Source organism: Channa argus, chromosome 14 (assembly GCF_033026475.1).
Source record: "Channa argus isolate prfri chromosome 14, Channa argus male v1.0, whole genome shotgun sequence".
NCBI classification, from domain to species: domain Eukaryota; kingdom Metazoa; phylum Chordata; class Actinopteri; order Anabantiformes; family Channidae; genus Channa; species Channa argus.
This window is the reverse complement of record NC_090210.1, coordinates 1,747,882-1,763,556: the sequence shown is the minus strand read 5'-3', so window position 1 is coordinate 1,763,556 and position 15,675 is coordinate 1,747,882. Positions and strand designations below refer to the sequence as shown.

The 15,675-nt window shown below is 40.0% G+C and overlaps 3 protein-coding genes across 4 annotated transcripts; 1 reads left to right on the top strand and 2 right to left on the bottom strand.

The window, feature by feature from the left end:
- Positions 1–2,986: 2,986 nt before the first annotated feature.
- Positions 2,987–9,067, bottom strand: snap47 (synaptosome associated protein 47). Of its 2 annotated transcripts, XM_067474583.1 has the most exons (5): positions 8,818–9,065; positions 8,182–8,703; positions 7,532–8,040; positions 7,090–7,214; positions 2,987–4,658 (listed from the first exon to the last, which is right to left on the bottom strand). In XM_067474583.1, the coding sequence occupies exons 2-5, from the start codon at positions 8,676–8,678 to the stop codon at positions 4,512–4,514; spliced, it is 1,278 nt and encodes a 425-aa protein (XP_067330684.1). In that variant the 5' UTR covers positions 8,679–8,703; positions 8,818–9,065; the 3' UTR covers positions 2,987–4,511. The 2 variants fall into 2 exon arrangements, with proteins under 2 accessions (XP_067330684.1, XP_067330685.1); XM_067474584.1 differs by having other exon boundaries at positions 4,521–4,658; positions 7,090–7,218; positions 8,182–9,067.
- Positions 9,068–9,113: 46 nt separating this feature from the next.
- On the top strand, positions 9,114–11,531 carry jmjd4 (jumonji domain containing 4). The gene is made up of 6 exons (XM_067474582.1): positions 9,114–9,761; positions 9,871–10,036; positions 10,124–10,249; positions 10,333–10,600; positions 10,752–10,898; positions 10,999–11,531. Exons 1-6 carry the CDS (start codon positions 9,509–9,511, stop codon positions 11,332–11,334), a joined length of 1,296 nt encoding a protein of 431 aa, XP_067330683.1. The 5' UTR covers positions 9,114–9,508; the 3' UTR covers positions 11,335–11,531.
- Positions 11,532–11,880: 349 nt separating this feature from the next.
- iba57 (iron-sulfur cluster assembly factor IBA57) lies at positions 11,881–14,282 on the bottom strand. The gene is made up of 3 exons (XM_067474585.1): positions 13,673–14,282; positions 12,560–12,912; positions 11,881–12,447 (listed from the first exon to the last, which is right to left on the bottom strand). The coding sequence occupies exons 1-3, from the start codon at positions 14,011–14,013 to the stop codon at positions 12,056–12,058; spliced, it is 1,086 nt and encodes a 361-aa protein (XP_067330686.1). The 5' UTR covers positions 14,014–14,282; the 3' UTR covers positions 11,881–12,055.
- Positions 14,283–15,675: the final 1,393 nt, after the last annotated feature.

The window sequence follows — 15,675 nt, the reverse complement described above, 5'->3', positions numbered from 1 at the left end:
ACAGATTTGCACAGATCACTTAATAACAATTTCAACGAGTTAGCAAATACAGAATTCACAAGCTAGGAAGGCACTTGAGGACAATTCAGGTAGGTTGCATTGTGGGATTTCACCTGGAGCTGATTTGAGACTGATACTACTGTATAAAACCACATCCAAGTTTGCTTTGGCTGACTAGCTGTTAACGCTGTCACACATAAATGAGAAAAGTTTGTGAAACAAAAGCCAGAAAATCAAAGTGCGCCACAAAGACCAAGGAAAACATAACAATAAGTGCAAGAGTGCATGATATCATCATGCAGCTCAGCATCTGGGAAAGTACCATATTAACAAGCATGGAGAGCACATTTACGGCTTGTCAAAACAAAAAGTGTGACTCCACACAATGTGCATTACAATGCAAATGCATACTGACAATGAAATGAAGTGTTTGCAAATTTACAGGTAAACATCTGTGGAATAGGCTTTAGCTTCCACTTTATCAGAAGGTGAAGTGTTACTACGCCAGACTCAAAAAGATGATGATGCTTAGTGTCATATCACTTTCTTTTGGAAACAGCGCATATATCCCATGGTTGGACTCAAGCACCTTCCTTCCAGAACCGTTTTTTTCCCAGTTGTAACATTAACCAACAGGCCTTATTTCCTGAAACCAGAAACTCCCTCAGCAAAAGGAAACACAGCAACACCTGCAGTACTAAGAAAGCGGCCAGGCTGGAGTCAAAAATCATGCTATTCCACTCAGACAGTCTAATAGTGTACTGGAAGGGAAATCTCTCTTATACTTGCTAATATATTCTAGGTCTCCGCATTAACGATGCCTTATACACTTATAAGTGTAACTGATGACAAAGTAGCACATTGCTAATGCAAATGTGAGTCAAAAAGATAATTATTGCACTATTTACATACTAAGAACAAAAAGGAACACAAAGAAAATAGCCCAAGATGCTTTAGCGAATATATTACAGACAGACACTGAAAAATATATCCCTGAGAAGGGTGACTCCAGCCAATTTGTACTGCAATCACATGGCTCCATATTTTGTGCCCTCATAGCCCACAATCTTGGGCTGCTTTTTCCCAGCAAGAGTTGATTGATTGGCCATCAATGGAGACACGCTCCTCGAATGAGAGCACTTGCCACAGAAATATCGGGTAAACAGACTTGGATGTCAAGGCCAACAAAATCCCTTGTGTCTCCATTTCCATTTGTTAGAAGGCAAAGCCGGATCTCATGTATCTGTGGTCAGACGAGACCGCCACCACTTCCTCGTATTGCAAGGCTGCTTGAAAACCACGCTAGTGTGTGCTCCATTTCCCTACAGCTTTTGAAGGCCTGGAATTCACATAACTCTGTGGTGTGCTTCTGGAGTTTGGGAATTCCAGAATCTCACTGTTTATTGCTCAAATCAACACAAATAAACAGCGCAGATTAAAAACAATTTTAACCATGACGGAGGAACTGCTTTTGTGTTGATGATGTGCTCGTGCTTGCACTCTTCCATCTTGAACGGTTTAATAGAAGTGACAAGTTCGCGCTAAGTGGGACCAGACCTGTCGATTGAGGCTGTCGTTCTTCTTTCAAATCTCCTAATATCAGGAGTCTTCCTGATCCCTAATTCAGAGCTCAAAACACCTGCCAAATCAAACCTGGTTTACTGCTGACAAGAAGGAGCCCCCCACCCCCCCCCTCCCCCCACTTTGGGTGAAAGCTGCCTGACAGAGGTGGTCAAGCTAATGCCAACAGTTTTGGTGCCAACAGGATGTTATATTATGGAGTGTGTAAAGTTTGCAACTTCCATACAACAGCAATTAACATCCGTTCCTAATTTTCTGGATTTTGATATTCTCTGTTGCAATTTGTCACAGGAGTTCACTCTGCTGTGATATGATGGGCGTCGCTTGTTGACTTTCTGTTAAGGAATAAAGCCTTGTTAGAATTCAGGAAACTAATTTCATTGGCTCTGAATTCTTCCAAACAACTAAACCTAATTTGCTTTTCCAGTTAAAAAATGATGAAGTTTCTTTGGCTTTAATGGTCATTTTAAGCCAGGATACAAATACTCAACTGTTTTAAGGATACAAGTCAATTAATTGCTGCAAGCCTTTGGGCTGCTTTAAGTATTTCCAAGGCTCTTCAACTACATCTGAAACTGGTGTTAAACAGTAATAAAAGCAATTTAATATTGTTTTCAGGGGCTAACGAATCTGAACGAGTGTTATCCACAAGGACATAATATATAGTTAAGAATTATGTGCGTATGCTTGACGGTTTATTTCCAAAACACTGAAAACTGTGGGTACTAACAGCACATACGGTATTTTCCATTGACTTGTAGAACATAGGTGGTTAAGAAGTGTTTCTCTTAGTTTCTGACTTTGGAAACACTTTATAAGGTCACTACCAGCAGCCACAATGATGCTGTTTACTACCCAGCCAGTTGGTTCAGGGGATAAACAAACTTTTTGGATAAGACATTATAGCTCTCCATAGAGGAGAGGGGACGTATAGAATTGGGTGATAATTGTCTGTGAGCTGACAGTTTAATATTGTAATTTGATTGATGGATCCAAATATATTAACTATATCAGCATTTAACCAACACGAATATGTGAATAAAAACTGATCTTAAAAATACAGTATGTCAAGTATTTTAACAAGAAATGGTCTCCTCAACTTATCTTCTCTAAACATACTGTGATATCGACCCATTGAACCATTCGACTCATTGGCAGCAGTACAGAGATATTTGGAGCAAGGCTCATCCTTAAAACTAAGATAATTGCATGCGTTTCTGCATGATCATCAAGTATGAAGATGAGACTAAATTGTAAATTATATGTTATTAGATACTTTCCATGATGTTACTGATAAAAATGTATCAATTTCAATGCAATTCCTGTTGTGTTGCTTCATTTATTCATTTATTTGCAATGAGAAAGATGGGGGCAACCTTTTTCCCTTATAGTTAGAGCTACTCAAGTTTCAATATGAATTTGTACCACGAGCAACAATAAGCATCTATACACAACTAATATCTTTCAAAACAACAGATACAAATATTTTATGTTCAATTGACCATTAATTACAAGTTTGCAGTGATGACGAATCATAACAAAATTACAGAATTAACATGTAAGTCACTCAGAATATACAGATTTTGAAGATTATCAATATTAAGCATGACCTATACAGTAGATGTAGACTTTAATATAGAGCACTTTGTTTATAATATTCAAAAGAGAGAGAGGGAGCATTTTCCATTCTGTTATCAAGAGTTCCAGGACATAGTCACATGTTTTCAGTCTTCTGCTATATACTGATATTGATGACACATTTCCACTTGCTGCAATACAAAGCAGCAATATTGAGACATGCAACAATAAGCAACAGGCAAGTCACTAGTCCAGAGTGAACAAGTGGACAATTTAACAAGACATTAATTGTTATTAAAAGAAGGAGGGATGGCAGGAAAACATCAGAAATGGTCAGTCTACCACTTTATAAAATCAGACTTATTCACTATTACAAGTATAAGTAACAGTACTCAAGGAAACAACGTGCATTTTGTTTAAACTAGTGTATGCAGACAAATTATTTTCCTTATCACTACTAAATGTTCATGCCCTTCACTGTAGATGATTTCATTGCTTTCATTGCACTTTCATAGCTGTAAAGTGCTAAGAACACGTGCTCTCATCAACATCGAAGCATCAGCATTTTAATAACTGCAAGCTTCACTGGAAGAGCATGATATGCACTGAGGATTCGTGTTTTTTCCCCAGTTGCCAATCAGGTGCTGAAATCAACCAGAGACTGAACCTACAGTTGTGCTGGATAAGCTGTTTTTCGCCTCCCCATCGTGATATCAACCCAAATCTACTGTTCTTCCTTTACACTGAGTTTGAAACAAGCAGCAATTTAATTATTATGTATTGCCTTTAGATGCAAGTGTAAGAAAACTAAGAAAAACATTTACAGAATTGTCATCCATGCCAATTATAATGCTAACAATGCCACATCCCGCTTAGTGCTGCAGAAGGCACATTCAGAGGACAGAGATCCCACTTAACCAGGATAAAAGGCTGAGTTATCTCAGACATGTTTGATATGTTTCAAAGAAATACAATAAAATAAAATAAAATGACACATTTGCAGACATGGATTAACTTATGCAGAGGGAGAAAGATTAAGTTAAGTTAAGTTAATATATGTTCTTTAAAGCCAGAAATATTGATGTGCAAATTTCAGGGGTTTGGGAGATCTTCATTGGTGTGAGGGAAACACTGTTGCAATCCAAGGGAACCACTGACGCTGACACTTAAACCCATGTAATAAATTGTACTCATTGTAATCATTTGCAGCAAAGTTCCTATGAACTATTTTGGAGTGTATACAAGTTTGTCGTGCTTTATGCTCAGGCTGTACTAGTAAAATAAGAGCAAAGAAGAAGCTTACAGTGGATTTCTAGCCTGGAGACAGCATTCATCTGCTGGTCTTTCCTGAGCTACAGCAGTCTTTTCATACGGCAAGAGTGTTTCTCTATGTGCATGGTGGCTCTGTCTGTGGAGCTTGTTAGGACGTCCAGTGCTTCATCCTGCCGTTCCAGCTCCGTTTCTGCCTCCAGAGCAAGGTTCTTCAGCTGCATCAGCATCTGCCGCACACATATGCACAACCAAATAAGCACACGCTTGTGGACACAGACACACACACACACACACACACACACACACACACACACACACACACACACACACACGTAATAACACAAGCCCCCAGGGAACATGAACAACTAAGGAGCAAGACACAAATAAAAGAAGACTGAATATTAAAACTACAGAAAATTGAGCAGTTGCTGGGTAAAGCATGTGGACCATATGTGGAGAGGTGTAATGATTGGGTCAGTGAGTTAGAAAGCAAGTGTGTACGAGAGAGACAGAGAAAGAGGAGTGGATGAAACTTAAATTGAGAGATGCGGTTTAACATCTGCAGATCAGAAGACCATCTTACAATTCAGCAACAACCATGATGCGATGAAAGTAATAAATATTTCATATAATGCTGTATGTGAAGCTTAGGACAAATATTATGAGAGAACACTTGGCTTGTCTCTTGGGATAACTGATATCATACAATACTGTTCGTTTTCTGCTTTCAGTGGGTTTAAGGAATACTGTGACTACATATCCACCGTCCAACAACTGTGTATGTTATGGTTGATGGAACATTTAAATATGCTAGGATGTGCCAAGCAAAACCTAATAAATACTCCCTCCAAACCCCACCACCATGGTTTTTAAACTAATATTATGTTCTGCTACACATGCTCTTACACACGCTCACTGACATTATGTCCGTTTTCAGTGGCTGTTATATGCAGACATTGCAAATGGGCATAGGAACCGCTCCAGACAGCAGTTTGAAAAACTGATAGTAGCCCAATACGCACTTGAGGAGCAACTATATTTACTTACTCAGGTCTGTGACAATTTCAACTAGGAGTAAATAACTGAGTCACACGTTACAGTTAACGTTCACAAGAGGTTTGGTTTGTCAAAGAAAAAGTGAGAAAAATATTTTACAATGACTAGAGAACTTCAAGTCGGGTAGAAAACCCCAAAATTATTCATTTAGGCTACAACTAAAAAAAAAAAAAAAAGAGCTACAATTCCCACTGTTGTCCACATTAGTTGGGTAATTTCAGGACTGTGTTAATAGATCAAAAGGCAGACAAAAAAAAAAAAAATGCTTTATCACTCTTTAGTGAACCAGTCTGAAGTGTTAACAAGAAGGAATTTCCAAACTCAAACAATATGAACTGTGTAAAAATCCTTGGACAAAAGGGAATATTTGCTAAAGCACTTAGCGCAGGACATTAAACTGAGTGACGCTCTGTACAAGTTGCCCCACTGTAGATTCTAATCATGACGTGAATTACATTAAGAGTAGGGTGTGAGGAGAAGCATAGCATTAACTCCAAATCAGCAGCCTTTGAAGCCTGAACCATTAACAACTGCAGACAATACATGGTACTGGTCCAATACTGTTACTGCTATGATATGATTTGTTTGAAAAATGATTGCACAGACAGAAACAACAATAAACCATAATACATAGGTATTACGTACAATATTTAACTAAATATTAGACAGTGCCTTATTTGAGATATGATTTATGTAGTGCATTAGAAAAAGTAGGAGTTTTAAGTAACTAAGTGACTTTTAATAACACTGCACCAAAAATTTGCACCACATACCTTTAGAACTTTTAAATCATATTCCTTTGCTATAGAATTGGCATTTTTTTCTGTTGGGCAAATGTAGGCTTTTCTTTGTTTACTACTCTTTTTAATTTTAAATAAAAAACGTTTTTATGAAGAATGTTGTGATGGACAAAGTAAAATATTGCTGTCATATCTCCTCTTTAAAGATTCTGGTGAAAAGCTTACAAATACCTAATAATTAGTTATAACCTATAAATTTCTCAGTAATTAACAGTGATGTAGAATGTACATTTATTCATTTCTTTATTTACTATTTGTATGTTTGCATTTGCATCTAAGTGTAATAAAAATGAGGCATGATGAAGGATTTCCATTACATACCTTATTTAGCAAAATGTAATACGGTGTCTCACACACACAACACACAGACTAAATTGTCCGAATCATAGGTCGGAATTTGCGTCACCGTGTAGTTTCTGCAACCATATCTGGAATACATCACAGTGTTGCAAAGTTCAGAATGGAAAGACGCTGTACAGTCTGACCAAATAACTGACTGTGTTTCTTTTCCTCTCTTAAAACTAGATGGACTTTGGTTTGTGGTCTGGCGATATAACATTTTAAACATATAGGATAAGAAATTTAAAAAATCATTATGATGAACTGTGGTTTAGAACAGGAACTATCAAAAATAAGTGTTACTATAACAGCTGCCCCGGTGAGCTGTTGCCTGTACACACGGACATGACATTTGTATTACCTGCCCTATATATATACAAATGTGGAAAATTGAAATGCAGCTGTAGTGTACACTTTACATTTGCACAGGCATTGGGGTCCATCTTGCTCAACTGGACCTCACCTGTTTAAGTTCTTGGGCCTCAGCCTGACTGACAGATGGCTGGAGGACATGCACCTGCAGCTGGGACAGCTCTCCTGCTGGGACCTCCAGCGGCAGCTCTATATCTTGGCACATCTGCAGCAAACCTGACTCCATGGGTGGAGATTGTGAAAAAGTGAAGTGCATATGTTGATTATGGAGGAAACCAGACAGTTAACTTAAAGCACAGCAAATGAGGCAGTCGGGGGTAAAGTGACTCATCAAAATACATTTCTGTCAATGAGAGACACCAATTACCATGTCCAAAAGTCATGAGGATAAAGTGTTTTTACATGTGGTTGCACACACAAAAAAAGCTACAGTCAGAAACATAGAGCTTTGCTGCCGCTTAGTGGTCAAATTTATTCTAGGCATGGAAATAACAGTGAAATAATGATTCACAAGGGTGTATTCTGCGGCCTACCTTCATTCCAGGTTTTCCCTTCAGTGTCAGATGGAGATGAAACTGGAGTTGCTTTGAAAGCAGCATATTCACTTGTGAACTCCACCTTCTTTTTGTACTGCATCTCTAGCACCAGCATCGCGTCTGGCATCTTGGCAGACAGAAATCTGTAGCATATATCTGGCTTACCTATAAACCGCTGCCTAACCGTGATCTCATAAGGACTGTGCACCTTGATTTCGTCTATTTCATTTCGTTCAAAACAATGAAGCAGCTGGCAGTTTGTATCCCGTACCTCCAATGAGGACACCAGCACCAACAAGCATCCAAGTTTCAAGTCTGAGTCACTACCTCTGGACACCAGAGCTGGGATGCTTGTGACCACCTTATTTCTACCGGACCCTCTGCCAGATAAAGCAGCAGCAGTAGCCGCAGCTCTTGCAGCGTCTTCAGCCTTGGCTTCCTGGTGAATCTTCCAGGGTAGTTTACCAAATGGCCACCAGGAGGGAGACTCCAGCTCTGACAAAAGCCTGCAACAAGTAGAAATGACAAGAGAAAATAAAGCTGTTTGTTAATGTCAATTTGTAATAACACGACATTCTTAGAACACAAAACCTTAATAAAGAATTTGAGCAAAATATCATCCATATAGGTAATATTTAGATATTTACTTATCAGCCACACCCAGGTCAGAGTCAATCTTCTCCAGTCCCTGCATCATGTTATCAAACTGCTCTCCTTGGTGGCTCAGGACTCTGCCAGTGTCCTCCAGTCTCCTTTGGGCTCCTGCCACCAGGTTAATAAGCTTTCTACCTTTAGAGGGCTGGGACTCAGCCCCTTGGGCCTCTGAGCTTGGGGATAGAAGATGCTCTCTCCAGAAATGTTCCAGCACATTATAAACCACCACCCTGTTGGGCTTTAGGGAGCCAAACCAATGTTTCACGTTGCCCTCTTCAAGCACTGTGAGAGTGCTGAAGATGAAACTGGATGACTCCATCTTGATCTCCATGATGTGGGAGAGGCGAAAGCCGACAAGACTCTCGTTACTTTGATTAGACACAAAGCGAACCATGGTTCTGGTGAGGGACAGGGTGCCGCTTTCCCAACGCTTCTCACTGTTTATGTAATAGGAGCCCGGCCAGCTGTGGATTGGTATGTCCCGGCTCATTTTACAGGATGACACACTGCTTCACCTTCACAAATAAGCATATATTTTACACATATACCTAATACAAATAAATTAAATTTACTATCGCATCATACTGACACTACCCTGAGCGATCTATCTGCCCTAATAGTCAACATACTTTTTCCAGATTCAAGCAGTAAATAAGCAGCTGATGCCCATCTATCCAAGCAGCAGACGAGCTGTGGTTGCTGGTTGTCGAGCCTTCTATCTAACAGACCGCATTACATCATGATGCCATGAACATTTTAGGCATGGTTTTCTTCCTTTTGGTAAAATTGCATCCCGTCCTACACAACATAAATCAAAATTCGCTTCTTGAGCGGAGCATTACGTTAACTACCTCGTAGACGGTGCTTGTTGCGGAAGTGACGTCACACCCAAGCGCGGCTGTGTTTATTGTCCGATGTATTCTGTAGAAAATGCTGTCACCAGGTTTTGGAAGAGTAAATATTACCGGCTGTAATTGTTTATGAATAAGATCATAATGCGTGCAGTATTAGCATTTAATGAGTCAAAACGCTAATATTCTCTATATTAGCGTTGTGACGAACATTTTATGTGCGTCGTTGCTCAACTACAACCTCCAATTCTCGCGATGGACAAACATGTAGAGACCTGGTATCAAATTAGAATACATACGTTTTAGCCCATTTTTATCTTTCTAGTGCCTTCAAATTTGAGTTTTGCTAGTTAATTTGGAAGAACATGTGTTATGTAATGTTATTTTTTATTAAGTAAGTTTATAAACGTTTCTTGGGGTCACAACAGCTAAGGTCGCTAACTGGCTAGCTAACGCCTTGTTTACTGTCATGGACAGGGAGGCGTATCGTAACTGCTGCAGCCTGGTCAAAATACCGAGACAGACGTATGAGCAGTTTTGGTCTTCACATTTTGTAGATTACATAGAGAAGGAGCTGAGCTATTCCAAGTTTTTCAAGAAATACTTGCTGCCCAATCACCCGTGTATGTTTTCAAGAAGGTTCACTGAGGACTGGAAGTGTAGAAAACAGTGGGTGACTGAGGAAGGGAAGCCTCATTTCCAGAAACTGCTGCAAGAGTTTGGTAAATAGGCCTATTACTAATGCATTATCCTGCTATATAATACATCCTGATGCAGCTGCTGCAATACCTGTCATTTCATTAATTAATGTATTTATGATCTTTGTGGCAGCTGAGACACCTGTTCCTGTTGCAAACTGCAATGCAAAGGAATACAATGCAAACCCTAAACAAGTAATGCCTTTCAAAGACTTTATACACTACTGGAAGGAATACATCCAGAATGGCCACTCATCACCTAAAGGATGCCTTTATCTTAAAGACTGGCATATGTCAAGGTGTCAGATTACTGATTAAACTAAGTTTCATATGGTGCACATTGCAAAGTGTATTAATATGTATAATACAATGTAACTGTCTTACAGGGACTTTCCAGAGCATAATGTTTACACCACACCAGTCTTCTTTTCTTCTGACTGGCTTAATGAATACTGGGATACACTGGAGGTGGATGACTACCGGTTTGTCTACATGGGACCTAAAAGCTCATGGTATGAACACTTCCACATAATAAAGGCAAAACTCAGGTTATATATACATTTTCATAAAATCGGAATAACTTTCACATCACTAGGACCCCGTTCCACGCTGATGTGTTCCGCTCCTATAGTTGGTCAGCAAACATCTGTGGCAGGAAGAAATGGCTCCTGTATCCACCGGGCCAGGAGGAGTTCTTACGAGACACTCATGGCAACCTCCCTTATGATGTAACATCATCTGAACTTCAAGACAGAGGCCTTTATCCACACTCTGATGAAGCCTGTCAACCTCTTGAGATCATTCAAGAAGCAGGTGAAATCATTTTTGTGCCCAGTGGCTGGCACCATCAGGTATACAATCTGGTAAGAACTGTAGAGGCAATAATGTCTGAGCTAATCCCTTATTCATATTAAATAGTTATAAATAAAAACAGTTAAATATAAATTGTTTTATTACAAATGTTAAAGTGTGAGTTTTATGGATGTCCAGATTTTATGCTCCTGATTATTACAGGAAGACACTATCTCCATTAATCACAACTGGCTGAATGGCTGCAACATTGATATTATGTGGCAGTTCCTTCAGAATGAGTTGTCATCTGTCCATAAAGAAATAGAAGAGTGGAGAAACACAATGGATTCGTGGCATCAGCACTGCCAGGTATTTTAGATATAACACAGTGTGTATGTTGTCCAAAAACATGCTGTATACATCACAATAATGCTTGTGAAAAATCATTGTGTGAATTCTTTTTTTTTAGGTCATCATGAAAGCCTGCTCTGGTATTGACTATGGGGAATTTGCGTCTTTCCTGAAAATTATTGCAGACAATCGAATGGCTTTTCTGAATGCCTGCTCCTCTGGGGAGTCCTCCGACTATCCACAACATCTCTCAGAGACCCTCACCACGCTTGGCCCTTATCATGCTGCATTTGACCTACAGAGAGTGGCTCACATAATTGAATGCCTGCTCTGCAATGATGACTTTAAGAGGCTCGATCATTCGGCATTGACTTTGCAGCCAGAAACAATGTTACAGCAAATTCGGGACACCATACATTCCACCAGAGGGCAGCATCTCCTATATCAGGAGTAAGATGTATCAACAATGTAGTTGTCACCTGGACACAGCTTGAATGAAAAGTGCCAATTTAAGATGCAAAAAATAAAAAAATGATAGTGTTGCTACACTTTAATATGAATTGCAGTCTCAAATGTTGCTTGTCAATGTTTGGAATATGTTTTTGCACTTAAGTTTAAAATGGATAAATAAAACCAAAAATCTAAAAGTCAGTTTAGTTTTTGTATTGCTATGTTTCATCGTTATTCTACAACAACTGATACCATATCACAAGTGTTAGTCTTGTTGCAGTCGTCCACGGCCCACAGGGTCAGAGGTTTGATCCCCAGTCCCGACTATATGTCAAAGTGTCTCTGGGCAAGACACTGAACCCCTAACAGCCCATTTCCCTCCCCAGCTCTGCAGTGCCGGTCCAGGCCCGGTAGAAATTGGGGAGGGTTGCGTCAGGAAGGGCATCCGGCGTAAAAACTGTGCCAAATCAACTCGCAGACAGTGATCTGCTGTGGCGACACTGAACTCACGGGATAAGCCGAAAGGACAAAAAAAAAAAGTAGGCATAACTTTGGTTTTGTTGGTTTTATTGGAAACACAACAAAACTACTCACAGATATGTACTGGTACCACACAGGCATTAGGCAATGACAGATTATCATACTCTACTTCAGGCTTATGTCTTTGAGAAGTGTGTCAGATGTGATGCATGTCACATTTTAGGGAACTAAAAACATCCTACTTTTCAGCTGATATTTGCATCTTTGGGCCACCAATCTGGCACAGACGCCTCAAGTGTCACAGTATGATTGTCAGAAGATTTGAGCATCAACACCTCTTTGGCATGTTCCATGCGGATAAGGCTCAGACCCAGCTCTCCTACCCCTACTCGGTGCTTCCCAGCTGGCTTGCCTGACTGCGTTTGCAGTAAAGCTCCTTCCTCGAGCTCTCGGACTGGAGATGTCATGCGTACTGGCATCAGCCGTTTCCGAACCACCCCAGTGTGATGGGTCCTGGCTGTGAGCTCCTGGCCAATGTAACAGCCCTTGCTAAAGCTGATGCCATGCATGTAGACAAGATTTGACTCTAGTGGAAGTGCCACTCCAGGAGGAAGGTCCTTCACTCCCTCAGGAAGTCCTGGACAACAATGACAGCAGACGAAATAAGAAAAACTTGGCACAAAATTTCAAGAGCACATGTTCATACAAATCTATATTTCTCAACACACTTATCTTCTAATTCCTCTTACCTATTGCATAGCGACGTCTGTGATACCACTCTGCATCCCCTTTCAGACAGGATGCAACGATATCCAATGGGTCAACCTGACTGTCTGACACCAGTCTCCAACCCATTTCCTGAGTTCGAGGATCAGCCACCCACACAAAAGCCTTTTCAGGGGAGGAAAGCTCAGGTTTGCTGGGTTTTTCTTTACTAGTGTGTTCTTCATTGGGGAACACTGCCCACACAGAGAGCTGTGGACATGGGTTAATGTTGACCTTTCTGCGAATCTTGTACATGTTCAGATGTCTCAAGATTGAGTCCTTAATTGTGGTGTCACACTCCAGGAAAACACCTTGCCCTGCATCATCTTCTTTTAGACTTAAAAGGAAAGACGAGCAGAATCAAAAGATCGATAAAGTTAACTTACAATCATTTCATTCTAAGAGTAATTCTGTAATTAGGCATAACCCTGTCACTTTAAAGAGAGGTGCATGTTGGCTTTTAGCTTTGTACAGCTGGCAAAATCTCACTATTAGTTGATCTGGATTAGTTTTCTGCTGGAGTTAAATTATGAAAACGGTGGACTGGCTTAAAATTACCCACAAGTGAACGAGAGGCCTAGTTCAATAAGGGTGAAGTGGAATTTACACAGGTCTGGCATCATTAATGTGCAACATTAGTAAAACATTCACATTTTATATTGTTATTTTCTAAGCCTGTCCATTGAAAACTACTAATTACTGTATATGAGCTTTTTGTTTCTTCTGTTATGTCATAAAAGATGCATGAAACCCATCATTATATTTTGCTGCAAATATCTACATATGGTGAGGTCTTTTTGTATCCATTTTAAATATAAAGAAAAGCCTCCCTAACAAAGACATAGATGTTGTTGTATATTTTGTGCCACTGACAATGTATGAATTGTTATATATTGATATAAGGGCTTCAAATGTGTAAAGAGCTTTAATTTATCTGAAACTAAAAGTTTAAGGACTTCAACTGACTGAAAACACTGAACCTTTCAGTAGCTTGGCAAACATGGCAGCAGCTGCATTAAAAAGATAAGCTTTTACCCGCACCCGTATGTTTTCTGCAAACGATAAGTCTTTAAGTTAAATAGTAAAAAGTGGATTACCTGTACAAAAGAATATCGTATAGTGTTCTTCCTTGTACATTTAGCATGTGTGAGTAAATGGCTCTGACTCCGGGCTCCTTCAGCAGCCCTATGTCATTGGTTATAATCCCCTGAAGAAACGGACTTGTGTCTTGTCCCTGGATTTTTAACAGCATCCTGTGATGGAGGTTATAGCACACAAACCGCTCCGGGACATCTCCACGGTTACCTGTATCCTGCGTGTAGCTCTTGACGCCAGGGGAAAACGTCACGCACAAATCCGGGCCGGTGTATTTTCTGGCGTAAACACCGAGACAGCGGCTGGACGTGAACGCTCCTCTGGTCAAGCACAACGACCCCATGGTGTACACGATCAGAAAGAGGGGATACGGTTTTCTAATTAAATGTCTCTTCCGCCTTTTTTTTTTTAGCTCCGCGTATGGCTACATAACACATTACTTCACAGCTGACTCCTGCTGCAACGGCTCCATTTTGAAATCCCACAATGCACCGCTCGATGATATTGGCTGTGGTATTTAGTGACTACGTACATTTACTTAGGAGCTATGCTTAATTATAGTTTGAGGTAGTTTCACTTTATTTGAGTGTTTTCATTTTCTGTCAACGGTAGCACAGAACGGTAGAGGGGTTGTCCACCAATCCCGCAGTTGTTGGTTCGATCCCCGGCTCCACCTACTTGAGCAATACACTGAACCCCAGCTGATCCCAGTGAGTGCAGCTCCCCCATCGGTGTGTGAGTGTGTGTGCGAATGGGTGAATGAGAAGCAGTGTAAAGTGCTTCGAGTGCCAATAGCTAGTACTATTTATTTTAACACTAACGCCGTAGAGTTACATTTCAGATCCAGACAAATGTACAAAATACAGTGTAATTTGATTTTCTTTACCCTCATTATGAAATTCACAGCTAATTGTTAGACTTAAAATGCGCTCATCAAAACAGGATACGTGTTCGCTTCATCGCGACATAAAAGTGATGAACACAATAATGCACGAGTAATTATAATGCAATTATATCAAATTCTTTGGTGTGAAATTAATTATTCTGTGTGACGTTTACTTTTACTCTTGGTACTTTAAGTATTTGGTAGCTTAATGCCTTTGTACGTTTTTGTACTTTAAAACGTTTTGACAGCAGGACCTTCAGTTGTAGAGTATCTATTCAACTGTGGTAATGATACTTTTACTTATGATATTGATCTGAGTGTTTACTGCACCAATGATTATTGGAACACGTGTAGGACAGTTATTTTGCTCTTGTTGCTCCCTCGATTGTTGTTTTCTACTTGCAAGGTCTGTGTGTGTGTTTCTTTACGTGTTTGTGTGGTCAGATTATGGTTTGTAGGCTGAAAGAAATCAGAATAAATAGAAAATGAGTAAGACTTTTACTTTTATATGCATGCTGACCCTGCTAAGTTGTATGCAAAAAAATTTTTATTCTATAGTTTATAGAAAAAGAAATGCAACCACAAGGGGCAGAAAGATATTGTCTTCTTGTGCCAGGGTTGTGTCGGGATGGGCATCCAACATAAAACACATGCCAGATTAAACATGTAAATCATGACTTTCACACCAAAAAAGAAGGTGCTTCCATGACTAGATCACTACAACTAATGTGTTTAGGGATACAGGTAATAGGGTACTTGGTGTGTCATACTTGGTGTGGCAACTACAGTGGAATAAAGCTGATGAGCCTTGGAATTAAGTTGTGGGCAAGAGTAATGGAATCTAGGCTAAGGGCAGAGGTCAGCATTTATGAGCAGCCTCTTCTTGTTTGCTCTGGTGATGGACAGACTGACAGATGAGGTTAGACAAGAATCTCCATGGACTATGATGTTTGCAGATGATATTGTGATTTGTAGTGAGAGCAGGCAGCAGGTGGAGGAAAATCTAGAGAGGTGGAGGTCTGCTCTGGAAAACAGAGGAATGAAGCTTAGCTGCAGTAAGACAGAATACATGTGTGTGAATGAGAGGGACCCAGGTGGAACGGTGAGGTTACAGGGAGC

Bases quoted from the DNA above. Each gene is read 5' to 3' on its own strand.
- snap47 (XM_067474583.1), bottom strand. From the start codon at position 8,678: ATGAGCCGGGACATACCAATCCACAGCTGGCCGGGCTCCTATTACATA. The intron at 8,041-8,181 runs GTAAATATCTAA...TACTTGTTGCAG, and splicing joins GACCTGGGTGTGGCTGATAA to GCTTTTGTCAGAGCTGGAGT. The intron at 7,215-7,531 runs GTAGGCCGCAGA...CCATGGAGTCAG, and splicing joins AGGGAAAACCTGGAATGAAG to GTTTGCTGCAGATGTGCCAA.
- jmjd4 (XM_067474582.1), top strand. From the start codon at position 9,509: ATGGACAGGGAGGCGTATCGTAACTGCTGCAGCCTGGTCAAAATACCG. The intron at 9,762-9,870 runs GTAAATAGGCCT...TCTTTGTGGCAG, and splicing joins GAAACTGCTGCAAGAGTTTG to CTGAGACACCTGTTCCTGTT. The intron at 10,899-10,998 runs GTATTTTAGATA...CTTTTTTTTTAG, and splicing joins CGTGGCATCAGCACTGCCAG to GTCATCATGAAAGCCTGCTC.
- iba57 (XM_067474585.1), bottom strand. From the start codon at position 14,013: ATGGGGTCGTTGTGCTTGACCAGAGGAGCGTTCACGTCCAGCCGCTGT. The intron at 12,913-13,672 runs GTAATCCACTTT...TTTCCTTTTAAG, and splicing joins TACGATATTCTTTTGTACAG to TCTAAAAGAAGATGATGCAG. The intron at 12,448-12,559 runs GTAAGAGGAATT...ATTGTTGTCCAG, and splicing joins CAGACGTCGCTATGCAATAG to GACTTCCTGAGGGAGTGAAG.